This window comes from Phytophthora sojae (genome assembly GCF_000149755.1).
Source record: "Phytophthora sojae unplaced genomic scaffold PHYSOscaffold_11, whole genome shotgun sequence".
In the NCBI taxonomy this organism is placed as follows: domain Eukaryota; phylum Oomycota; class Peronosporomycetes; order Peronosporales; family Peronosporaceae; genus Phytophthora; species Phytophthora sojae.
The window spans coordinates 386,177-411,689 of NW_009258125.1; the positions used below are offsets into that span (position 1 = coordinate 386,177).

Below are 25,513 nucleotides of genomic sequence, written 5' to 3' on the forward strand. Positions count from 1 at the left end.
CTGGAGGCGACTACCTTGCACCCCAGAATACCCTCTGGAATAATATGAAATGGGCTACCACGAGCACAGCAAGTGACCCAACTAGTATATGGAATAGATAAATCACCCCAGGAAGCTCAAGGCCGTCGCTGGTCACCACCTATCTGGACTTGAGTTTGATGGAGCCCACACAGACGACTGTCCTTCGCCGTTGATGTGCCCTTAGCGTCCCGCGGTTATAGTCTCGGGTCCTCCGGATTTCCGTCGGCAGGCTTGACCGAAGTCACTTGCGCAGTACAGGGTAAAAGGAACTCTGTTTGGTTTTTATCAGCTACTTCTCTCTCTTACTTATCTCTCTTCTGCATTCTTCTTCGGGCAAGTATACCTTGGGTTCAGCGGTCCAAACTTGCGATCGGCTTGCGAATCCATTGTCGCACGGCGTCGAAAGTGCCAATTGTGGGTCCTTAGACTTGGTTTAGTATGGTGCAGGACTCCCTCTCGACTCCTCGAAAGTATCCAGTCTGCGCATCTACAACGGTTCTTCAAGGTCACGCATCACTTTGATTGCAGACTGGCTTCGAACTGACTCGAGTCCCTGAAAATCAGGTGACACTCAGGGTCATCTTCTGAAATCACTTATCTCCCACAGTCGCCATACATGTCACACGGGTACAGCCGCGCCGTATCCAAGTCATCCACCAATCAGCATCCGATACAAACCCCAAGTCACAGAGGTGACGGCACATCGTCGGCAATTTTCTGGGGACCGCCTCGTGTCAACAGGCAGTAATCATAACGTGGCACTACAAATACAGTGAGTTAACTATCAAGTTTGATTTGCATCAAGCTACCGATCTTAAGATAAGTAGGACAAGTACAACCGTCAGAGTGGAGTTAAGTTTTGCACCCCTAAATGCAGTGTTAAGTTTCAAGGGGTGGAATTAAAGGAGAAGCAACATAAAGATCTAAGTTATAAAACTGTCAAAGCATATTGGCGTTTATGTAAGTTTGTTGAAGTTATGCCAAGGACAAAGTCAAATTTTGGTGAAAAGGATAGGCTTTTCCAATTTGCTCCCCACAATGCGCATTGTAAGATACAAAGCTATAGGTCTGGGTATATGCTCCTAAGACGCATACTTAAAGGTCTTATAACGCACATTTGCCAGGAGTGGTGCCAATGGTTAGATAAGTGGCGACGTATCGGTTGCGTGTCTCTTTTGTGGGAGTGTTGTGGTTTAGAATAAGTACCAACTTTTGACATACCGATCAGGGCTGTAGGAAAAGAGAACCCAACCGGATGAAGAAATGGAGTCGGCCCCACTTTCAAATTGGCCCTCCGTCTGACGGTCTACAACTACAACTACGCTCAAGACAACAACACTTTCATCGAAATGTTTCTGCAGTATCAACCACATGGTCTTGTACGGGCCCTCCTTGTCCAGCTTGGTCACGTACGAAACCCAAGTGTTGAAATCGCGATACTTAAAAATCTGGTCGTGAGGCTCGTTCAGCACAAAGTTGAAGACGGCGTCCGCGGATTTCTTCTGACGCAGCCACTTGTTGAGGAGGATCTTTTCAAATGTTGCTGGTATATGCCTCCAGTTTTCCAGCGAGGACACTTGTAGCGGCCTTGGTCTTCGCCTTCATCAGCATCTCGACGAGCTTCTCGTCGGTATTTGTGAGCTCGGATGTCTTCAATTTTGTAAGCAAGATCGAGTACGGGTTGAAGTCCAGTTTCTCCACGAAACTCACCCAGTTGCTCAGCAGGGGGTTGGTCAGAAGATTATCCACATCATCGTCCAGCTTCAGGATTTGAAAACATCACCCGCCGACTTTTCAGCAATCCGTAATCTGAGCCTGCTCCAGCTTTCCAGCAATGACCTTCGTATCTGCGCTCTCCTTTGCTGCAAGAAACATTTTGGCCAGGACACCATCGTCGTAGGTCGTCTTCAATGCCGATAGCATCAATTTATCTGCGTTCTGGGCATCCTGTTTAGTCACGTAACTGGTCCATGTACTAAACGCTGGGCTCTCAAAACGTTTCTCGCCTTCACTGTTCAGTTTGAGAATAGTGAACATTGCCTTTGCGTCCTTCCCCTCACCCAGCAGGGCCTTGTGCTGAATTTCTTCCAACCGCTTAGCTACATCGTCCGCAAGGTACCTCCTCCACCCAGTAAGCATCATAGCCAGCTCATCGTCACCGTAGGACGCTCGAAGTACCTTATACATCCGTTCGTCTGCTTGGCTCCCTTCCAGCTTCGTCACGTACGAGACCCAAATACTGAGACTGGGGTAGTCAAAACGAATTTGTCCGCCGGGTCAAACTTACGAATGTCGTCCGCGCTTTGAGGCATCCAGCTCTCGAGCAGTAGCTCCTCCACTTTCTGGATGGCTGTCGACCCATCCGGTTCCCGCTTCGCCGGTCCAATCAAACTCGCGACTACATCGTCGCTATCGCGCGCCCTCATTTTTGCGAGCAGCAGCTTGTACGGGTCTTCGTTCTTCATCTTCACGTACTTCCTCCCAGTGTCTATCGCAGGTCTCCATAAAGAAATATGCCCGAACTTGTTAAAGTTCAAATCCCGAAGCAAGGCGTCTGGAGTTTTTCTCTGGCTCAGCCGGTTCTTCGTCAAACCTTCCTCTAGCTTGGCAGGAATGTTCTCAGTGCTCGGTACGTTTTTCGCCTCCACGATCATCTTTGCCAGTGCTTCATCGCCGTATTGAGATGCCAAGGTGGAGGCCATCGACCGTCCAGCCGCTTCGGAATTCTTCTTGTATCCTTTTGTAACTGCGGTGGTCCACTTCTGGAACTGCGGATTTTCAAGAAGCTTCGTGTGTTGATAGGGGAGCATCATTTTGGTGAAGGGTTGAAGCGCTTCATCCTCAGTCTTTGGTTTCTTCGACACTTTTTCGGCAAGCTTCGAGATGACGGGGATGTCAACATTAAAGGCCTGGCTTCATCTTCCCTCGATTTCTTGTGAGTCCTCAGGTGCCGTTTAGTTTGCTCGTAGCCTGACTTGAAGTCGAGAGAAGCCCTCGGGCTAACGCCCAGTCTCTTCGAGTGTGCGGCCACTGGTAGGGCATTGACGAATGCTAACAGAACGATGAGCGCCACTAGCGCGATGCGGCACAGACGCACGACGGAGGGGAGAACCATGCCTGGAGTGTTTGGGGACGGATTCCAAAGTGAGACGACATCCGGCGACTGCCTACAGTACTCAATGATGTCGCTGGATCTAAAGTAGGATAGGCAAACGTACTCTAATGCATCCAAAGCACTACGAGAACCGTGACAATATATCGTGAGAGAAACTGCTTTAACCTTTGCAAGTTCATCTGGAACCACCAGAGCGACTAACTCATAGTCAGACACACCTTTCCGGAATCGGCAATGGGACAACAACGCATTTTGGCGTACCGTCAATGCATGTAGTGCGGCGAGTTTTGAGAGGACGCAATGAGCGTATTTTCCCGAAGCGGCAGTGAGGGGCACCGATGTCACACGATCACGGTATTCCGACAAATGTATCCGGCCCTACTTCCTCTGACAATCGGAGTCGGACAGATGTATCGAACTATCCGGACAACGACCGATTAGAAGCGAGATTTGCCTCTGACTGACCATGAGACTGGCAATCTCAGTCAGGAGAAGCGTGACTGGTTGACTGCATAATACGAATCTAAAAGGTTTGACTAGCCGAGCGTCGCCGCTATGCGGCGGTGTTTTTTAGTTTGTTGGCGCTTCGCTCGCTATGCTCGCTCCGCTATTTGAGCAAACTGCCTACGCTTCGCTACGGCAGTGGCGGACCCGTTCCTCTCGCCTCGTCGGCTCGCTGCACTACTCTCAATGTCAGGTTAGTAATACAGAGGCCGGGGCAGACCCTGCGGGCCCGCAATATCGAATAATGGGGCACCTTCGCTGCGCTCGGCGGCTAATCGGAATTAGTATGATTCGTACTTAGTGAATAAGCGTGACGATTTTGTGACGGACGGACAGCGCGTCTTTCTTGTTGAATCTTTAGACTAGCCGAGCGCCGCCGCTACGCGGCGGTAATTTTGTGGTTAGTTGCAGTAGAGTGGGCTTTATCCGGTTCAAATGCTTTTAATTTCGATTGTGTGCACGTAAAAAGTGTTGTGTTAGAAGTACTGTTACATAGTAGAGTTACGTAGCTGGCATCAGCTTAACCAATGTTTCCACGTTAGAGTTAATGCAAAAAGAGCTATGTTGTTGTACGGTACGGTGCCGTAAAGCGTATCCACATCGCCACGATTTATGAACCCGATTACAACGTCGTCTCGTAGTGCATATATATAATTTTATTTCCTGTAATGTGATCAAAAGAAACATTGGCATAAGGTACATGTCGTCGTGGTAGGGTGGCTTGATTTGATATATCTTTATACGGTATGTTTACATAAGTCTGTGTACGTCTTGAATTACCAAGTGTATTACTACTATAGTTTTCTGTTAATTGGTTCGTAGGTGTAGCTATGCATTCTATACCTGGGCAATTAGCCCAAATCACAATTAAAATGTCGCTATTCTTCTACTTAACATTCTACTTAGTGCCTCTGTTGTTAGAAAACACCGTTTCTATATTTTGCTACATCGTTTGGGCATTTTCTCCGCTCCAAAAAATGTATTCAGCTCCAGGCTACGTTAGCTTCTACGTGGATCGCTTCAAAACTCAGGAATTCGTCAGTTTCTTGTTCTACTACACGGCGAACATTAGCATTTTAGTGTACCACCTGCAGTACAATAGCTAAGGTTTTAAAAGTAAGAAGTTCGCACCCCGAAACTATGCACGTTACCGGTTCCTGAATGTATATCCGTCCAATAACACTGTTATTGAAGGAATCTCAGCGTAAACTATGATAAAAATCCCCCGCTCAGTGAATGTCAGAATACATGTATCTAGGACCCCACTAACGCATTATCCTACAGCTACACACTGTACCTGCAATATATAAACGGCACTATATGTCCTCGTAACATGAACACTAAGCACCGCTGCAGCAATAATATGTCCATCCCTAAAGGATTACAGTAAAAGTGTTCTGCACTTGTTAGTAATAATCTGTGCACTCCTTCCACTACGTGTACTCGCACTGGTATCGCTTACTTCGCGCTGTTATCGCTTACTGCACACTGCTATCGCTTACTACGCCATACTATCTCTTACTACGCGTTGCTATCGCATACTACGTACTGTTATCGCTTACTACGCGTTGCTATCGCATACTACGTACTATTATCGCTTACTACGCTCGTAACAGTTACTTTTATTGTGCCTTTCTTCCAAAACGCCCTCCGATTTGAGGTCCTACGTAGGAGTCTTGCTCCTACGTAAGACCTCATAAAAGTTAGTACTAAGGCCAGTAAAACCGTGCATAAACAATAACTGAATATAAACTGAGCGAATTGCTTGCGAAGGGAGGCCAACAAATGAGCGTGTGCAGTACCGTTACACCTGTAGGCTACAGGCTGTAGCACATGTACCCGTACGTAGCTCCACGCTGGCATGATGACCTAGCTGCGGTACTGCCTGAGTCTCCGCCTGTACGAGTGTGGCCAAACTATGCATTTGCCACAGATGCTTTCAGGCACACTGACATGATCTAGTCCTACGAAGGACTCGTTAGTCCTACGAAGGCCCGAATGGCCAGCTTAACATGGCCATTCGGTCCTTATTTCCAAAAAGGTACCCTTTAGATGAAGACGGAGCTCCTACGTAGGACTTCCGTAATCCGATGCACAAATCCGAGGTTTAACCCTACCCTCTCCTTTTTAAGACCACCTTTTTGAGGTCAGATTGGCCAAAGTTTCTGAAAGGGCCAATACAGCAAACCTGTTCCAGGGCTATTATTCTAAGTAGAAGTGCGGGCCCACCAGCTATCGCTGCTACGCGGTGGGCCAAATTTAATTAATATCACATTGTCCGAAAAGTACTAGGCAGCGGGGGTGATACATATTTATCGCCCCCGTTCCGCTCGCCTCGTCGGCTCGCTGCACTACTCGCAGCGTTATTAATAACTTTGAAGTTGGGTGGGCCCTGCGACCCACTATAATGCGCGCGGGTGCCGCCTTCGCTGCGCTCGGCAGCTTTGGGGTGGGGCCGCCTTCGGCGTCCAAGGCTGTCTATGTACGTTTATGTGGACCACCCTAATTTTTTCGCCATGCGTGACACACGGACTGACAGACACATCTCTTTCTGACTTCGTTTTCTGCGCCGTACCAAGTACCGCCCCTGAGAAAGAAACACGTGTCAAGATGGTATCTGCATCTGTTGCCCTCCATGGCAGAGCACCTGAGGGGAGCGACTCAACGTCGAGACTTCCAAGAGCCCCTGCCTCCGTTGGACCAGCTCGAGAAGCTCTTCACCAACTACGAGGCAGACATCCCTTTGGATGACTTCCTCCACAAGATCTGCGCGACCCGCCCGGAGACAACGCCAGTGGCGAAATTTCCGCTTGTGATCGACTCGAAAAACTTCTTTCAAGGGGTTGCAATACCCAAGATCATGGATTTATTCCTTCGCGACAACGGCAACGAATTGGTGGAGAAATTGATAAAGAAGCGTGTATTTGGAACGCTTCAAAAGCGTTTCCAAGGTGGACTAAGTCTCCTCGTTCGCACGTCGGCGGACCAGGTAGCTCTTGTCGGGCAGCAAGTGAGCATCATGGGCACGAAATTCCGTTTCACGATGGATTCCCCGCTTGCTCGCTGCTACTACCTGGATGTGGCTGGTGTTAGCTCTCAGGAAGAAGCTAGCGCGATACTACGCGCACTGGCTTTGAAGGGAGCTAAACCCGTCTACTTTCGACCGTGCGCCCTTGACAAAGCATCGGGTCTGCTCAGCAACCTGGAGATACTACTTTCCCGCGGAGGACGTACCGGAATATCTCGTTCGAGGTGGAGCAGTTCGAGCTCGTGTCTCCGTTGGTCAAAAATCATACCGATGATCTGGAAAGAAAGGCATAGTAAGCGATCTGCCCTTCTGCAGCTACCGTCCGCACCTTGTCCGAGTCCGCGGCTCTGCAGCGCCGGGGTCCTCGGCGGCTAGAAACGCCAATTCGTCACCTATACAAATATACACCGCTCCACGCGATATCCAACACACACAACGCCTTGTACGTCGCCAATCCCAGGTGCTCGCACGTGATCCTCGACCCCTCCGCTTCTTATCGGGCCCAGGTAGGCGATAGCTGACTGGAGCTGTCCCTCTGTGAACTGTGCCCACGTGCGCGCACAACTCGCGGGTTCTCCCTTCCGGCGGATGTGTCCGCGGGGTACTGGTCGTCGATGGACGCACGTGTGCACTGTGACTCTGTGTGCACGCTGCTCGTCACCTCGGACCGGGCTCTTCACTTCGATTGCACTTTGACCTTAGTCGACTTGCTACGACCAACTGCTTCGTGTATTGACGTTACACTCTGCTTAGCTCTACTGTATGGGTTGGGCTGTACCCTACAGCGCTATTTCGATACTGACTACACTTTTACTGCCATCACTTGGTGGCGTGGGCGCCATGGGTGCCGGCCAACGGCTTCTGACCAGCACACCTTGGTCAATCGTCGGTCTTGGTCGTTGCCTTATGTGAGGTGGCACGTCGGCGAGTTTCCAGCGTTGCCTCGCTCACCCCTTCGTTCTTCCACGCCCCGTGTGTGCTATCCTCGATGCATGCTCTCTTCGACTCTTCCTCCGCTTGTTCACCCCGTCGCCGCCGCCGTCTTGACTGCTGCTCGCTATCTTTCGCGCCGCTTCGGATATCTTTACCAGTACTGCGTACCCTCCTTGCGTCGTCCGTCCTCGATCCTGTTCCTGTTGTAGTCCTTGCTGCTGGGCCGTCTCTCCTTGAAGCTCTGTTGGTCCTTGGAAGCATCCTGGCACTCAGAGCCTTGACTACAGTTGCTGCGTGTCGCTCGTTGGACTTTGACGATGGTCATCACGTACACTAGCTGCTTCGTGCACGTGACTGGTACTCGCTAATAGCCTTCTCAGCGCAGCCTTCTCAGCAACAGATGCCACTTTGCGCCACTAGAAATCGACTCGGTGCTTACTGCATCTCGCCTTCCAGTACGGCGGCTACGTGCCCATCGGAAACACCAACACGCCCTCGCTCGTCGCCTCCAAGAAGCAGCTTCACCCCAACACGGCTGGACCCAGCGGCGAACCCAGCTTCCACGGGCCACGATGCAACCATACCACCACCTATTTCCCCTTCGAATGTGGACACGGCAGCAGAGGTTCGCACCGAGACAACCCCGAGTGCAGAGGACAAGCGTGGTGAGGCAAGGAGTGCCGAACCTCTGGCACAATAGCCCAGCAGCCAGCCTGGCCCAGTGGAAGCCGACTCGGACCATGGCGTGACCCAGATGGACATCGATGACCTGGGAGCAGGAGGAACCGATAATAATATCTCTGCTGAAGAAGAGGTGACTGGTATGACCGATACCATTATGGTGGAGCAAGTGGCAGGTGCAAAGCGGCAGTTGTCTCCCCGAGCGCCCCTCGAGGTCCTCACCGAAATGGACGATGACTCAGAGCTGTGTTTAGCTACTGCCGACCCTGACAACGGATTGTTACAGGTCGTGGCGTGCCTGACCCAATCCGCGAAAGAGCACGTGAAAACGAGGCGTAGTGCAAAACGTTCACAGCGCGGATATGACATTGTACTGCCACCGGATGCTAAGGGCATTGATAACATGTTTGACGACTTAGAAGAAGCGAAGCACGTGGGGCAAGCAGCTGTGGATGCTGATACTACTGCCCTGGCGGGAAGCCATGTCAAGGAAGTTCAAGACCAGTTGATCAAGACCCGCAGTGCTGAGACCCTCCTTAGATCAATTACTACGACACCACTTGCCTGGCAAATCGCTCTAAGAGATGAAGACAGCGCTGCCAAGTTTGACGAAGTCGTTTCGCTCCATGCTTTTAACCGTTGCCTCCTGCTGTCGAGCCCCGCTAACGCTACTAAATCGTTTATGGAGCCACTCTCAACGATGGGATGGCGAAAACCTGGGTCGCGTCAGGAACTGCTTCAAGCTATAGCTGCAGCAGCCAATGTTTCAAGGGAAACGAAATCAGGATGGCACCAAGCGAGATGCATGGCTCTCTTCAAGCTAATGGGACTGATAGGAGCCCCACCGACCCTGCACAGCTTGGCCTGGCTATCACTACTGATGTCATCTAACCCTGGATTCCTACAGTTCAAGGGTGTTCTCCTGCTTGCGGATCACACGCTACGTGAGCTCTTCGAATCGGACTTTGGTCTGAACCTGATCACGGAATGTCTTTGTGTGACGAGGTCGGTGAAACCTTTACGCCCAGGTGTATAGCGGTACCCCAGAAAGGGTTGACGAGCAAACCTTTTTGGGAAGGTAAACCCTGAACGAAGATTTCCTTGAACGCAGGTTCTGGGGAAAAATGCGGCCAGGGTGGCGTGGCACCTTGTGAATCCCTATCGGTGTCGTTTATCTTCGGGGAGCCTGGATCGATCACCAGGTGGGTTGTCTGTGGGGTTGAAAGCCTTGAATTCGTTGAGCGTAACGTTCACTTGTCTGAACGCACTTCTCCGAAATGGCTGAAGCTCGTAGCGTGGGTGAAGGATCAGGGTTACTACCACAAGTTAGAACCCCAGAAATACACACCACTTTCAGATAACCAATACAAATACAGAGTTATACACAAACACACAGCCGCCACTTATTCTTAGACCCTTGGGCGGTGGGTCGTACACCAGTCAACTAATCTGCGTTCAAGATACTGGTCAACCTTGAACGCACTTTCACACGCGCACCACCCTCAGATGAGGGAAATATACAGATCAAATACAATCCGATCCTAAACGCAGTCAATCAAACTATTCCCGGGGGCGACTGCTACCAAACCACCCGAGATATCAATCGTTAACATGAAATGGGACACCACCCTTACCTCAACGCAATGAGCCCAACTGGGAAATGGAATACGTGGATCACTTCAGCAGCAGGAGCAGACTGACCCCCACGTAACTGGACTTGAATGTGTGTGGGGAGCTCCGCACTGCCCTTGCCCTTAAAGACAGCGGACCCGATTCCTCGGCGACTTGCGCTGTAGGGGGTAAAACGAACTCTCTGATTGTTGTCTGCTAGACTTTTGTGTAAAGGTATCTCTCTCGTAGCGTTCTTCTATGTTCTTCTGTGTTCTTCGCCACACGTCTGGCGAATATCTTGACTTGAGTATACTGGAACTGTTGACGTAGACACTGTCCACTGGATTCTTGCCCAGCTTCAATGTGCCCGCGTCTTTGTGCATAACTGGCTCTTGAGAAACCTTGGCCGCATGCGGCCAAGGTTCCCTAGAACCCGCATCCTTGAAACCGGGTTTCAGAGTCGGCAGGCCTGAACGCAGTGCGTCCAAGGTCTGCGGCCAAGGGTAGGTTGACTCTTCACTTGGTAGTAGGGCACTTGGCGGGACTTCGTCCGGGTGGCCAGCGGTCTGGACACCCTGCACTTGACTTCACTGGGGTGGCTGAGCTCCGGGTACACGAATTCGATGTGCGTTCAGGGCCTAGGCGAGGCGGGACACCGTACACGATACGTTCGTGCAGGTGTTTTCGACGGCCTCAATGTGTCAACCCGCTTAAGGACGGGGGGCGGCCTGGACGGATCGAGTGCGTTCAGGGTTTCTTGTCTGAACGCAGTCTTCCAGGCCTGAAGGGTCCATCCTAGGCTTGAGCGCACTTCGCTCCGCGGAACACAGCCGAATTCCAGCTCAGATCTTGTCGCACGGTGTACAGCCGGGCCCGGGTTGTCTCGACCAATCCGAATGGCGGATTCAGGCGGGTCTGTAGACAGGTGATGACCGGTTGAGGTAAAACCTCGCTCAGTCTCGTCACAACCGTCCCTTCCAGTCATGGTCTGTCATAGAGGAAATTGCATCCGAGCTGGCGCATCATGGCTGGACCGAAGTCTGATGGGGCTGAGCTTGAACGCAGTTCTGAAGCACGGGCAGTTGGCCAACTGCCACGCTTGCGCACGCTTCTCCGCCCTGTCCCGCTTGGTCAGCAACTGTCAAATCTGCGGCCAGACTCGTCTCCAACCACAAACTCCATTCCAGCTTTCCGTATCATTGCAAAATCTTCTTCAAACGCGCGGCACCGACTCACACACACCGACACGGCAAACTCGCGGTCACCCGAGCGGCACAGCGGCATGGCACCGGCAGAGGGCGACGCGCCAGAGGCACGCACGCAGGGGGACGACGCGCAGGATCACGCCAGTCAATCGGGTGACGGCAGCAAGGCGTCTGAGTCGCAGCAAACACCGGCGGAAGCGTCTCCTTCGGGCAACGAGCGCCGGGTGCACTTCACGGGCAACAACGACGACAAGGAGGGCGACAGCGGCGAGGGGTGAGGTCATGGAGGGCTCCACCGTGGATGTAGAGGCCAAGGAGAGTGATGATCGGCTGAACGCAGATCCCAACGGGTCGAGCAGCCTGAACGCACTTTCGACCACCTTGAACGCAGGCGATGAGGCTTCAAATACGCACTCGCTCCTTGGGCCTGGTTGGCGTGAACGCCGGATCGTGTCCAACGCTGAATACGCGGGCCTCTCCGCGTCCAAGCTCGTCCCTGCATCCAACTTCGGCTTCATCGACGGGAGTGTATAGCGTCCAGCGAGCTGGTTGGTGCCACCTCCCATCGCTACGGACACGCCGCTCAGAGTGGTCGGAGTTCCGGCGTCTGCGGACGCAGTTCACAATGGCGCGCGTTTTCACGATGGGTACGGTGGGCAGGAGGTGCTGCAGGTTGTCGAGACCCTCACCGACGAGGACTACAAGGACCTTAAATCAGTCATTGGGCCGAGTGTGCGTTCAGGCATGCTAGAGGTACAACAAGGTCTCCCGTCAGGCACAAACCTCGCATCCATGTTGAAGTCGTTGGTCCTGCAGCGTGGGTTTGCCTCGGTGCTCAGTGTCTTCCGGGCGGAACGACTTGCTGAACGCACTTACAACACGGTGTCGTTCCTGAAACGGCTCCTCAGCAAACACCGGCAGCTGAAACTGGCGCTCGAGTCCAAAGGCCAGACTTACGCACAGCACACGCTGGATCTGTTGGACGTGAACGAGGGTCTTCGACGCGAATGGGCTGCCATGGAAGTGTACTGGAAGGAGGAGGTTGAACGCATCACTGCGGCCAAGCAGGATGGCGAATCCGCGTTCAATCACAATGTCATCCGTCAGCAAGAAGACCACCAACACGCACTGAATGCGCGTGCAGACGAAATTGCCGAACTCAAGGACCAGCTGCAGACGTCTGAAGCTTTGTGTGAAGTTCTGCGTCGAGAGATTCGCGAGAAGACTTTGGGCGCGTGGGCGTTCAGCGATTTCTTGGATCGAGAACCACAAGTCACGGTAACAGGGAACTGGAAGCGCCTTCAGGAGCTGTTCGGACACTTTGCGGACGGCACTACGCCTCCTGCTGGCTGGATTACGAACATCCACGCAGTGGCCATCGCCCAGCCACAGTGTGTCTGTGCAGCTTTAGTCGGCTCAGCGAAGCATGACGAAGTTGCATCGACTATTGCCCAAAACGTGGAGAACGAGCTATTTGATAGTTGGAAATCTCAAAGCGCGGTTGCCGTTTTCAAGCTGCAAGAGTTGAGCGGTCATGGCACGCATCTCTTCAATCAGCCCAAGCTCAGCACATGGGTCTCCTACGTGACTAAGCTAGAAGGGAAGGATGCGGACGAGGAAATGTACAAAATGCTTCGAGCATCATACGGTGACGACGAGCTGGCTACGATCTTGCTGGTTGGATCGAAACAACACTGCACGGGTAAGGCTGCTAAGAGGCTGGAAGCGGTACAGCAGAAGGTTTGGCTGGGCGAGAGGAAAACTGCGAATGCAGTGTTCACCCCGCTGAAGCTCAACGCCCAAGGTGACAAGATCTTTGAGAGCCCGGCGTTTAGTTCCTGGGTCGACTACATGACGAAGCTGAGTCCAGAGAAGGCAGGCGAGCTGATGCTATCGACGCTGAAGGTGAATTGCAAGGATGAAGCTGTTCTGGTCACACTGTTTCTTGTGGTGAAGGAGAGTTCCTCCACGAAGGCAATTGCTGAGAGACTCGAAAAGCCTCAGATGACGCGTTGGCTGCGCAGTGGGAAATCGGCAGAGGATGTTTTCCGGCTCTTAAAGCTGGGTGATGATATGGAAAATCTGCTCAAGTCACCGCTGCAGTGCAACTGGGTGATCTACGTGAAGAAACTGGACGAAACCCATACTCGCTCTTGCTTAGTAAGCTGAAGTGTGGTGTAGCAGACGTGCCAAAACCCGTTAGCTTCCCACTCTCACACCAACAACACCTACACTAACGGGAGTGCAGGCTTGTCGGGTGATCCGAAGATCGCCCAGTCCGTTTACAGCGTTGCAGTGGTTACCCAGGCACCTGCCAAGTCGTCCCAGGAGCCGTGCCACGAGCACACAGCACGCCCCCTTCCTTCGCCGACCTCTCTTGTCGCTTCTTCTTCTCCTTCTCCTTCTCTCCTTGACCCGTGCCCTCCACCAAAGGATGGATGGTGGCTCTCGCCTTTTACGGGGCGTCGATGCAAAACCGCACCGGCTAAGTCGGGGGCGGGCCGAAAACCGGCGCTCGTACGCTCGACGAGTACTTCGCCAGGGGCGGAATCCATATAACCACTACACGCACTCGCTCTTGGACTCGCCGGGCGGCCGAGAACACTTCCGTCACTTCGGATAGCCGATCTCAGCGGTGATCATGATCTAGCCCCATGGGGGCGGTCGTACCTTGAAGAGACGCCGCGTGCCGCTTGTTTAGGACCTCGAAAATTCCACTCTGTGTTTATCTTTGCTTTGTTGGGCTCAAAGGCCCTTCCCTGGGGTTCCTATACAAATACCTAATGAAAATGGGCTGTTACGGCCTCTCCAATACTAAAACCAAGTCTGCTCGCTCGCCGACTCTTCGCTCGATGACCCTTGAGATCTTTGGGATCCAGCGTCGGCGAAACTCCTCCAGTCGGTGTCTGATGTACACACTTGGACCGGACTGGCTTGTGCGATTACGGCAACCTCTTTCTCGCCAAGTCCTCCTCGTGCTTGCCGCAGTGATGCCGTCGATGTTGGATAGCGGGTGTTACCATGAATTCTTCGCTCGCCGACTTCGGTACCCAGCGAAATCCATGCTGCTGCCCTGCATCCATACTCGCCGAGATGTTTGAGTCGACTTGGGCGATGAACGAGAAAACGCTATACCACAGAAGACATCCAAGCTCGCCACCGACAAGCTCGTTAATATGCTCATGAAGGCGAAGAAAGATGCCAGTTCGTGCGTCATTGCTGGTAAATTGGAGGCGATACAGCTGGACAAGTGGCTGAAGGAGGATAAATCCGCGCATGCGGTCTTAAAACTGTTACAATTGGGTGCCAGAGGGCCTTTTCTTCTGTGTGGAGGTCTGGGTGAACTACGTGGCATGGCTGGGTTCAACGAGAGCAGACGATGTGATTTTATCGGTGCTGAAGCCTTACTACAACACAGACACGGAACTGGCACAAATGGTATCCGTAGGAAGGGGCCACAATGACGCGATGGTATCGAAATTCCAAACAGTCTTGATCAAAAAGTGGGTGGGCGAAGAGAAATCTGCGGTCGATGTGTTCGACTTCGTGCTGAAAAGCGATCACAAGCACGCTCTTGAGTCGAGGGACTTGAATACTTGGGTCTCTTACGTGACCAAGCTGGACAAGGAAGACCCTTACACGACGATGTTATTGGTGTTAATGGGGCTGAGGCGAGGCCGATGAAACCTTTGTGGCCCAGGGGGGGTTCGTATAGCACAGTCCAAGACTGTTTCCCAGGGGTAGACCCAGAGTATCGACTTGAGAGTCAACAGCAAGAAAATAGACCCAGAGATTCGCAGCCGCAAAGCTTTAAACCCTGAAAATCACTCTGCTTGGTTGGCGTAGGTACCTTGTGTAATCCCTGCCGGCTCGTTTGTCTTCGACGGAACGGCACTCCACCGGTTGTAAATGTAGCCTTGAAGAAGTGCGGGAGTGCACGTCTACTTCAGAACGCACCTCCACACCAAAGGCAAACCCAGAGAATCAGATCCCCCGAAACCCAGAATATCACGAATTCAAGGTCCAGGATTTCAGTCAACTCCGGGACTTGGAGCTCAGAAGACACCTTACCCAAATGCCCTCCTAGCTCGATAAAACCAACAAATACAGAGTATACAAACACCACAACTAGCCGTCAATTATTCTTTTGGACCCTTGGACGGTGGGTCACACTCACACTAGGCTCACTCGAGTCTGAAATTCAGGGGCCTAGCTCCCCAGAGACTCACACAAACGCGCACCACCTCCAATAAAGGAGGAAAATACAATCACTATCAGTTATCTTCCCTTCACACAAGCAGTCAATATAAAATCCTGGAGGCGACTACCTTGCACCCCAGAATACCCTCTGGAATAATATGAAATGGGCTACCACGAGCACAGCAAGTGACCCAACTAGTATATGGAATAGATAAATCACCCCAGGAAGCTCAAGGCCGTCGCTGGTCACCACCTATCTGGACTTGAGTTTGATGGAGCCCACACAGACGACTGTCCTTCGCCGTTGATGTGCCCTTAGCGTCCCGCGGTCGTAGTCTCGGGTCCTCCGGATTTCCGTCGGCAGGCTTGGCCGAAGTCACTTGCGCAGTACAGGGAAAATTGAACTCTGTTTGGCTTTTATCGGCTACTTCTCTCTCTTACTTCTCTCTCATCTGCATTCTTCTTCGAGCAAATATCTTCTGTTCACTATGCTTGGGGTCCCATATCTTGTCTTGAGTATACCTTGGGTCAGCGGTCCAAACTTGCGATCGGCTTGCGATTCCGTCGTCGCCAGGCGTCGAAAGTGCCAAATGTGGGTCCTTGGACTTGGTCTAGTATGGTGCAGGACTCCCTCGCGACTGCTCGAAAGTATCCAGTCTGCGCATCCGTAACGGTTCTTCAAGGTCACGCATCACTTTGATTGCAGACTGACTTCGAACTGACTCGAATCCCTGAAAATCATGTGACACTCAGGGTCTTCTTCTGAAATCCAGGGAATTCTGAGGAATCTTGAAGAAGTGTGGGGATTCTTGGGAGTTGGCTTAGGAAACACTTAAGTTCAGTATAGAGAGTCTGGATTTATGGTCCAAACCCAGAGAATCATCTTGGAACTCTGGGTCACCTGCACTCAGGGAGGTGAACTCTGGGTCATCGTGGTTTCCGTGCGGCACTGTGGGTAACAAGTCTGCTGCAGTGCAGACTCGTGTGTATCTCCTCAAAGCCACACTTTTAGTGGGTTTAGCGGCCTCCTGCGCGTGATCATGGTGGTAGTGGGTTGATTCTCAGGGTAATTTAATCCTCTGGGGCACTCTGAGCCACAGCAAGATGAGGTGTACTCTGGGATACATTCTCCAGAGACACTTTCCGCCAGACTTTAGGCACTCATCGTAAGGGAAAGTCCGCGGCTGGACTGAGTATTCTTTGAAATCCTGGGTGTGCACTCCCGGGATTCACACTTCCAGCCAGTTGGGCCCATCTGCGGTCAGGTACAGGATTCATTCCACAGCATCACTTTTCTCCCACAATCGTCACTCGTGTCACACGGGTACAGCCACGCAGCATCCATTTCATCCGCCACTTGTCGTCCAATACAAGCTCCAATTCATTTCTAGAATGGCATGTCGTTGGTGAAAAACTGAGAACCGCCTCGTGTCAGGGCGCTTTGGCAAACAAAAACTTGCCACAATGATTGATGATGCAGAAGGTGTCAGTGGTGCGACGCTACTTACCAGGAAGCTAACGGAGGAGATGTGGTTGAGCCAGGGGCAGACCGCAAGGGGCGTTTTCAAGCGTCTAAAGCTGGACCAGGCAGGGACCAAGCTGTTTAGAAACCGAGAGCTGACGACGTGGGTCTCTTACGTAACCAAGCTGGACCCGAATAACGCGAACGAAATGATGTTCTTGGTGCTAAAACCTCTCTACACCAAGAAAGAGCTTGTGATGATGCTCACGGCAGCGAAAAAGGTCGACGAAACGAAGGCGTTTGCCACCAACCTAGAGAAACTTTTGCTGCAAAGCCGAGGAAAGTAAAGTTGAGAGAAATAATGGTAGATTTCTTTTATTCAGTCGTGCAAAGTTGACGTAGTTCTCTTAGAAGCCTGCATCCGTCAATAGGCTCATCAGGGGAGAAGTATTGAAATGTGTCCTTCGCGTCGTCAAATTGAATAAGTTAGTATTCGATGAACAGCTGCAAAAACTTCAAACTTTCCCAGTTTTGGATTTTATCCAGAGTCCATGGGCGAAGGCCACTGAGGTGCATTATTCTCACATCGAATACCTGTTAAATCTGGTTTTGAAAGCTCTTAGTTTTACACTAGACATCGCCTGTTATACTAAAAAGAATGCTATCTAATCAAATTATGCTGCTATGTTGACCCATCCGGTTGAGATTTAAGTCAAATTACCTACCCTTTTGCATATCCTGTAATCAAGTATATTTACCTGTGACAAACGATTTATCTGCTCGCTCAAACGACATCCGTCAGATTGTTTCGCTCAGACAACATGCAGAGTTGATGGGATCTTGACAGGGACGTACATGTTAAGAGAAGGCGTGGCGCTACCTTACGGTTGGGATTGACAAAGCGGGCGTGGGGGCACTGACCGAGAACGGCGGCTTCTCGATGCTGCATTGCGTCTGCTTCGTGGGCAATACACAGCTCGCCTAATGCTGCTGTACGGGGCCTACGTGCTCGCGCTCACGAACGTGCATGCAGCTTCATACGCATAACACGTGCGCTTGCTGTCTCTTTTGCAGCAAGGCTACTCGGCGCTGGCCCTGGCCGTCTGGAGAGGACACTTCAGATCATCGAGCTGCTGCGGTGCCAGGGCAGCGTGGTGCCCATGAAAGAGCCCGAGGGCTTGAAGGGCAAGGTGATCATGCAAGGCTACCGTCGTCTTCTCAATGAATGAAAGGGGTTTCCGAACATGGCACTCAGTAGGTGAGTTGATACCTCACTTTGTCGTTTTGATTCGGCAAGGCGAACCCACAATGAAGACGGACAGTCAAGTGATGTCTACTGGTTACTACACTAACCAGGAGTTCCATCTTCCATTGGCGCGTTAGAGATCTAGTCAAATGCAGCGCTATGGTGATCGACGGCAATTCATTGCGAACCAGGGTTTGCTATAATATATTACTACTCCTACTACTATAATCCTGCTATATCACTAGGGTCTGGACGACTTGGTAGTGATAATACGGTAGACTACAGTCTGTAGTAGCCAGAAAAACGTCATTAGTTGTAATACTATCAGTGCTATTATCACTACTATTTTTCCATACTTCAACCCACCAAGGATCTTCAAAGGCGCGCAAATTTGTTGTTCTCCACCATCCCCTGGTGAAGAGACAAGAGTGCGCTCAGGTTGGCTGTCATTGAGAGAACATGGCTGATACATGCAGCCGGCTTGGGCACCATTCAAGCACTTCTGTCAACTCTAAAAAACATGGTACTGTTTGGCATTATTCTTTCTTGACTTGACTAACACTTTCTAGAGGCAGGTTTGTCAGCCGGTCGTGCCTCAACAAGGTTTTCTATACGGACAACGAATTCCAGCCGCCTAAGGAGCAGAGCCCACTTACCCTCAAGCCTCCTGATCGACTCCGTGTGCGAGTTCATCCATCTACGAGGGTAATGTATGCATGCATATTTTCTGTTGTGAAATGAAATGAAATTAGCGGTTATGTCGGCTGGCTACGCCCGGATATTTTCTGTTGTGTATGAAGACCAAGACATGTTCTATGATTCAGGGAGCCAAGTCAAGTATCAGTGACAAGACTGATCGGTGACGGTGCGTGCTTGAATTACTACTAGCCGAGCGCCGCCGCTACGCGGCGGTGAATTTTTTGTTAGTTGGCGCTTCACTCGCAATGCTCGCTGCGCTATAAGAGCAGGCTGCCTTCGCTTCGCTACGGCAGTGACGGACCCGTTCCGCTCGCCTCGTCGGCTCGCTGCACTTGTGACGGGGCACACAGCACTTCTTAACAGAGGAAGCAGGAGTATACAAACTCCAAGTGAACAGCCGTTCACGTGTTCCTGGTCTGAAGGGGACGACTTGACTTGAAAAGCGGTAGATCTAAGACTGATTGTATTTATAGGTTGGTACAGATTTGGCCTGCATACAAATCCTAAGTTCCCTATAGTTTGTGTCATACAAAATGTATCTGTTGGCTCTGAGGCCACTTGGGTCACTATCCAGGGGAGTGACCGATGTAGCCATCCCGGAATAGTGACAGGGTCACTATTCCATGTAACCCCGTTACATCCTCCCCCACTTAGATTCGATCTTATCGACCAATCAGAGCGAGGTTACGCCGGCGACTCACATTTCACTCGCAAAGTCGAAATCCATTGACAACGGCGCGAGCTCTGGCGCCTCGGCTGCCGGGCCTCACAGAGCAACTGGCGCATCGCCGAGCAAGCCGCAGGGTCTCCACGTCGACCGGAAGCATGCCTCCAAAGCGCAGTGCGCGCAGTGCGAAAGCACCTCCGAAACCGCGGGCCGTAGGGCCGAAGACCAGGGCGGCCAAGGCCAAGGACGAGTCGTCCGCGCTGATGGAGGCCACGAAGGCGGCCGAGGAGGAGGTGGTGCGCTCTCGTAGCAGCACGCCGGAGAGTGGCCGTCAGGCCGGGGCTCGGAGCAAGTCTCCTGACGCCGCGCAAGGCAAGGAGGAGAGTCCTCGGGGCCATAAAAGCCCGGCTCGCGACTGGGAAGCCGCCGTCTTTGACTGCATGATGGTCCAGTACTCCGGTGAGAGTTCACCCGACGACGAGTACGTCTCGGAGGGCAGCACGCACGCTGCCGAAGACACGGAGCTGGCGGCAGGCGACATGACCAACGCCTCGGCCGACGCAAAGGCCTCGTCAGAGAAGGAGGCGGAGGATGCCGAGTCCGGCTCAGGCGACAGCAAGCAGTCGCACGACGAAGTCGCCATGGCCGACGCTGGGATCGTGGCCGAGAAGTCGCCGAGCGACGCGGGCTCCAAGCCCAAGGAGGTGCTGGCATCCAAGCATCTGACGCTGGCACAAGGTCGTGAGCGTGCCCAAGCGTCGAAAGCGGCTGCCGCTGCGAAGGCCGCCGAGGCCAAGGCGAAGAAGCGTTCAGCTTCCAGGTCGCCTCGCGGCTCCGGCTCCAAGCTGTTCATCGACTCGGAGTCTGAGGACGAGGAGGGTGCCGTCGACGAGCCCAAGGAGCTCTCCAACAACCTCGACGAGCAGCAACAGCAATACCACGCTGCTAGCTCGAGTGCGTATGCAAGACAGGCGACTGCCACGACTGCCATCGAGTCTTCTTCAGGCGGGGATGCCACGTACCCGCAGGGCTACTTCCCGCCCGAGCCTGGCACTGCTGCGCCAGCGCTGTTGGAGAAGCTCTCGGCTCCTCGTGGCCTTATCGGCGGGTACACCTCGAGGGGTTCCTATGAGCGTGCTCTTGTTGAGAAAGAGCCACTCTTTCTTGGCGACGTTGAAGTCTCGCCCGGTGTGTGCTACTAGCACCACACAAGCTCACACTGAAGGAGTTCACCACGCTTCGCAAGAAGCCGGAGGACAAGGGTGGACTCCATCCTGTGTGGGGTTTCCACTGGGTCAAGCCGAATGACAACATGACCTGAAGCGAGGTGGAAGACCTCTTCTGGCGCTACGTCCAGCGCAAAGGGTATTCCGACCAAGAGTTCAAAGAACTCCGTGAGGATCGCACTCTGTCCGCAATCCTGGACGTGCGCGAGCTCCGCATCGAGTTCGCTCAACTCGTGAGCAAGCGCAAGCTCCACTCGAAGATGGACGAGCTGAAGCAAGAGGCGAGAGCCAAAGCTCGTGAAGAGCGTGGACGTGGTGCGAGTACGTCTGTTACCGTGCCCCGGGTACCGGCCAAGAAGCCAAGGACTACTTACGAAGCTGCCGCTGCTTCTCGTCCCATATCGCAACAGCCTTCGGGCACTTTGCCTGGGCTGCTCAACGGGCTCCCACGAGTTATCCGACTCAGGGTAACCCCTCCACTTCACGAGCTGCTGGCGCTTGCCATGGAGCCGCCGCTCCCGGACGGCTCGTCCCACGTGGTAGTGGATCTGCCCATTACGATCAAGGAGGGCCGGCGGTGGCCTCGCATGGCCATGGCTACGAGCCTGAGGCGACGCAGCCGTATGCTGGGGCCCCGAGTCAGGTGGTGGCCCTGCAGCAAGAGGAGATTCGTCTTCTCCGGGACCGTGTGTACGTCCTCGAGATCGCACTTGGCGTCGGCCTTGGTGGCGAGGTCAGCCTTGTGCCGTGGAGCGGCTCCGTGAGGATGTTCCCTCGCTCTATCAAGAAACTCGCAGTCTCCATGGCCGTGTGGATCGTCGAGCCGACCTGTCGTCTTACGACTCGCTGCGAAACCAGCTCGCTGGCCTTCGGGCCGAGCTTCATGGCCACGCGCCTATCCGGAGCAGCAGCAGCCCCACTCGTATCAGGCCCAGTTTGGCCAGGGCTCGTACGGGGCCCCTGCGTATGCTGCTCCGATGTACGCCGCGCCGTCTTACGACCAGCGCGCGTATCAGGCGCCTTACCGCGACCCGACGCCGCGCTTCGAGGAGCTGCGCTCTTCTCCACCGGGCCACTCACCGCTTCCTGCGGGGCAGCCAGAGCCAGAGGGTCATGGTACCTCTTAAGACGACCCACGTAAAACGTCGGGTGAGTCGTCATCGACTTGGTCAAGTCTATGGTGTACGCCGCGCCATGCCGACTGAGGACCGTGAAGGGTCCAATGAAGCGGTGCTTCAGCTTGTTGCTTGAGCTTGTTGCTCTCGACCGAGCTAACAGTGTTTAGCGGTAGGTTTCTAGTATCTAGGAGAACTAAATCCCCAACCTTAAACACGTTCATGTTTCCTCTTCCATTTCAGTCAGAGTACTCCTTCTGTTTATCTTGGGCTTGCGCCATGGAGTCTCGCACCCTGCTGATTATGTTCAGCCTGTCTTCGGCAAACGAGGACAGTTGCTTCCGCAAGGTGGCTGGACTCACGTCCGAGACTTGGGAGGAAAAGGTTTTCCGAGCCTCTCCCCCACTTAGGACCGAACCCCCAATACTGCCTCGTAATGTGAGCGGCACCTGAGGGTGGCGCAACCCGTTCAGGTAAAAGGGCGTAAAGCTCGTCGATGCATGTACCGCATTGTTGAGTGCGAACTCAACCATGGGCAAGCGATCAGCCCAAGAGCGGGGCATCTCCGTGCAGATGCTGCGGAGCGTGTCTTCGAGCACGTGATTGACGCGCTCCGTCTGGCCATCCGTCTGCGGGTGGTCCGCCGTCGACATCGACAGTCGTGTGCCGAGAAGGCGATCAGCGTCTGCCAGAACGTAGCGGTGAACCGCGGGTCTCGATCAGAGACAATGGTCTCGGGCAGACCGTGGTGTCGGAAGACACAGTCCATGAACAGGCGAGCGACCTCGTCGCCAGTGACGGTGTCACGAACTGGAGCAAAGTGGACCATCTTGCTCAGACGGCACACGAAGGCAACAACACCAGTGTTGCCACGGTCATCGGCCGGAAGTCCGAAGACAAAGTCGAGACTCATCGACTTCCAGCAGTCCGCTGGGACCGGCAGGCTCTGCAATGGTGCCGAGGCGTGACCGGCAGGTTTCACGCGCTGGCACGTCTCGCACGTACGGACGTAGGTGGCGACCCACTTGTACATGTGACGCCACCAAAACATCTGCGAGACAGACGCGTACGTCTTCTCACGGCCGAGATGGCCACTGGATGGAGGGTCGTGCGCCTCCATCAGGATGTCGTACTTGAGATCCTCGTCGTTGGGCACGACAATACGGGGAGGATACTCGGGCTCGACCCTATAGTGGAGCAAACCGTCAGCCCACTCATAGCGGTGCAGCCTTGCACGTTGTCGGGGCGTGAGCCACTCGGCATTGGCTTCCGAGCCAGCGGCCAAGAACCGCACAAGAGGTCCGAGACTGGCATCGTCTCGGTACCCCAGCCTGATGCGATCATACAGATCCGTCGTGACCCGACTACGGGTCGGCGCGACAGCGCGTCGGCAAGCACGTTCAACTTGCCCGGCTTGTACTCGACACGGAAGTTGTATTCCGCGAAGAATGACAGCCAACGCGCCATCCGCTGTGAGAGATGCGGCGTGTTGACGGCAGTCCGCAAGGACGCGTGGCCTGTATAAACGACAAAGGGCGTCGAGCCCAGGAGATGCACTCGGAACTTGACAAGAGCGTACTTCATGGCAAGTAGCTCCTTGTCGTGGACTGGATAGTTCCGTTCGGCTGCCTTGAGCTGCCTGGACTGGAACGAGATGACCCGTTCGCGGCCTTCATCGTCGGCCTGCGATAGCGCACAGCCAATCGCGTAGTCAGACGCATCACAGACTTCGCTGACAGGCTTCGTCTCGTCCGGCAATGCCAGGACTGGCGCGCGCTGTAAGCTCGCTTTGATGTCGTTAAAAGCATCTTGATGGCGACGCTCCCAGCGCCAGTCGACATCCTTCTTCAGGAGATCCGACAAGGGCCGTGCCAGCTCGGCGTAGCCTGCACTATACTTGTGCAGGTAGTTGGCGAGGCCCAACCACTGTCGTAGGTCCTTCTGCGAGGTGGCGGCCAAGCCGCGATGGTTTTCACCTTCTCCGGGTCCGCCCGGACCCCGGCGCTGCTGACGAAGCAGCCCAGGACCTTGATCTCCTCAGCTGCGAACACACACTTGTCGATGTTGGCGTACAGCTTGTTCGCCCGCATGACTTCGAACATACGTCGAAGGTGCTGAAGATGCACCTCCATGGCCGTCTGGCCTGCCTCGGCACGGCTGTGGACGAAAATGTCGTCAAAGTACGTCTGTGTGAACGCACGCAAAGGTCGGAACAGTTGTGTGACCAAGCGATTGAACGTTGCCGAGGCGTTAGAAAGTCCCTGAGGCATGACCAGCCACTCCCAGAGCATACCGCTCGGCGTGCTCACAGCCATGAGTGGGATGTCGCTCTCGCGCATCAGGATCTGGTAGTATCCGTCCACCAGGTCCAGCGCGCTATACAGCGTGCAGCCGGCCATGTTGTTGAGCAACACGTCCTTGCGCGGGATCGGTGTCTGCGCAGGCACTGTCGCGCTGTTCAGCTTGTTATAAGCATGAACCAAACGCCACTTTCCGTTCGGTTTGCGAACACAGAAGGTAGGTGTCGAGTGCGGGGACTTCGACTCCCGCACCATGCCTGCCTTCGCCTTGGCGGCAAAGAAGGCATCAATGACTTCACACTGCTCCCGGGGAAGTGGCCATTGCCTCGTGACACAGTACTTCGTGCCCGGCACGAGATCGATCTCGTGCCTGATTCCCCTGTCCGGAGGGAGATTGGACGGTGGATCCTTGGACACCACATCCTCGAACTCCTTCACCAAGGGGTACACCGGGTCCCGGGGGTTCTTAAGAATCTCAGAGTCCATGCGCGACGCGCGCTGTCTCTGGAACTCCTCCAGGACTGCCTGGTCCATGACCGAGGACGAGTTCAACTCGGCCGACGTGGACTCCGGTCGGAGGAGAACCAACTCTGCGATCTCCCCGGCCTTTAGCTCGGCCAAGAAGTCCTCCATGGCGAGCTCCTCAAAGTTCAGCAACTCTGAAACCTCAGGCAGAGCTGTAAGCTCGACAGCTCCTGTCTTGACCCGACGACCGGTCACGCCGTCGAAGATGTGATAACACTCTTCGGCGGCTGGAGTCTTGGCTGGAGGCTCGGAGTCGCTGGCGACTGGCGTCGTCGGCCACACGACTAGGCCCGGCTTACGACGGGACCCTCGGGTGCCTTCGTCTCGTGGCGCCGCCTTGACGGCACCACTGATCTTCTCGATCTCGTGCGGAACTACGTTACCCGCCTTGTCCTTGAGCGGAACTTGGTTACCCGCCTTGCTGGGCGGAACTATGTTACCCACCTCGCCGTGTGGAACTTGGTTACCCACACCAGGAGCGCTTCCAGCGACTTCCGCATCAGTTATGGTCTGAGTGACCTCCTGTGGAACTATGTTACCCACATCGGAAGCGCCTGCAGTGCCTTCCTCATCAGTTACGGTCTGAGTGACCTCGCGTGGAACTTGGTTACCCACGCCAACGCCAGCGGCGCCTTCTCCAGCAGCCCTTGCTGTCTGCGGTACTTCGTTACCCGCTTGTGGACCTACGTTACCCACCTGGTAGGTGCTGTCCGGCACCTCCACTCTCAGGCCTTGTCCGGCCCGGTCGGAGTCGTCGTCAGTCTCGACGGACCCCAAGAACTCATTAGACGCTGCTGCGCCCTGGGGGCCCTCGCGGGTGCCCCAGCTGCTGCCAGAGGTGGGAACATGACTCATCAAAGCTCTGTCAGAGCGTGGGGGACGGCTGGCCCCGATGGCCTTGCCGCGCCGGTCGATCCAAGGCTCGTGTTTCTCCAGCCACGGCATGCCAAGGATCAAGTCGTACTTGTCCATGTC

At 53.8% G+C, this 25,513-nt stretch overlaps 7 protein-coding genes across 7 annotated transcripts; 4 read left to right on the forward strand and 3 right to left on the reverse strand.

Moving 5' to 3' along the window:
* Positions 1–1,575: 1,575 nt before the first annotated feature.
* PHYSODRAFT_429996 (hypothetical protein) lies at positions 1,576–1,797 on the reverse strand (the record flags this gene model as incomplete). Its single annotated transcript, XM_009537790.1, has 1 exon — positions 1,576–1,797. A coding segment is annotated over one exon (222 nt), but the record flags the coding sequence as incomplete, so codon positions are not given.
* Positions 1,798–1,815: 18 nt separating this feature from the next.
* Positions 1,816–2,831, reverse strand: PHYSODRAFT_526370 (hypothetical protein; the record flags this gene model as incomplete). Its single annotated transcript, XM_009537791.1, has 2 exons — positions 1,816–2,235; positions 2,493–2,831. 2 exons carry the CDS (start codon positions 2,829–2,831, stop codon positions 1,816–1,818), a joined length of 759 nt encoding a protein of 252 aa, XP_009536086.1.
* On the reverse strand, positions 2,831–3,136 carry PHYSODRAFT_288771 (hypothetical protein; the record flags this gene model as incomplete). The annotated part of the gene is made up of 1 exon (XM_009537792.1): positions 2,831–3,136. The coding sequence occupies one exon, from the start codon at positions 3,134–3,136 to the stop codon at positions 2,831–2,833; it is 306 nt and encodes a 101-aa protein (XP_009536087.1).
* Positions 3,137–6,275: 3,139 nt separating this feature from the next.
* On the forward strand, positions 6,276–7,043 carry PHYSODRAFT_527421 (hypothetical protein; the record flags this gene model as incomplete). Its single annotated transcript, XM_009537793.1, has 1 exon — positions 6,276–7,043. The coding sequence occupies one exon, from the start codon at positions 6,276–6,278 to the stop codon at positions 7,041–7,043; it is 768 nt and encodes a 255-aa protein (XP_009536088.1).
* Positions 7,044–12,115: 5,072 nt separating this feature from the next.
* PHYSODRAFT_526676 (hypothetical protein) lies at positions 12,116–12,478 on the forward strand (the record flags this gene model as incomplete). Its single annotated transcript, XM_009537794.1, has 1 exon — positions 12,116–12,478. A coding segment is annotated over one exon (363 nt), but the record flags the coding sequence as incomplete, so codon positions are not given.
* Positions 12,479–12,604: 126 nt separating this feature from the next.
* PHYSODRAFT_460130 (hypothetical protein) lies at positions 12,605–14,394 on the forward strand (the record flags this gene model as incomplete). Its single annotated transcript, XM_009537795.1, has 2 exons — positions 12,605–13,024; positions 14,266–14,394. Coding segments are annotated over 2 exons (549 nt in total), but the record flags the coding sequence as incomplete, so codon positions are not given.
* Positions 14,395–16,741: 2,347 nt separating this feature from the next.
* On the forward strand, positions 16,742–17,107 carry PHYSODRAFT_526333 (hypothetical protein; the record flags this gene model as incomplete). The annotated part of the gene is made up of 1 exon (XM_009537796.1): positions 16,742–17,107. A coding segment is annotated over one exon (366 nt), but the record flags the coding sequence as incomplete, so codon positions are not given.
* Between the last annotated feature and the right edge of the window lie 8,406 nt (positions 17,108–25,513).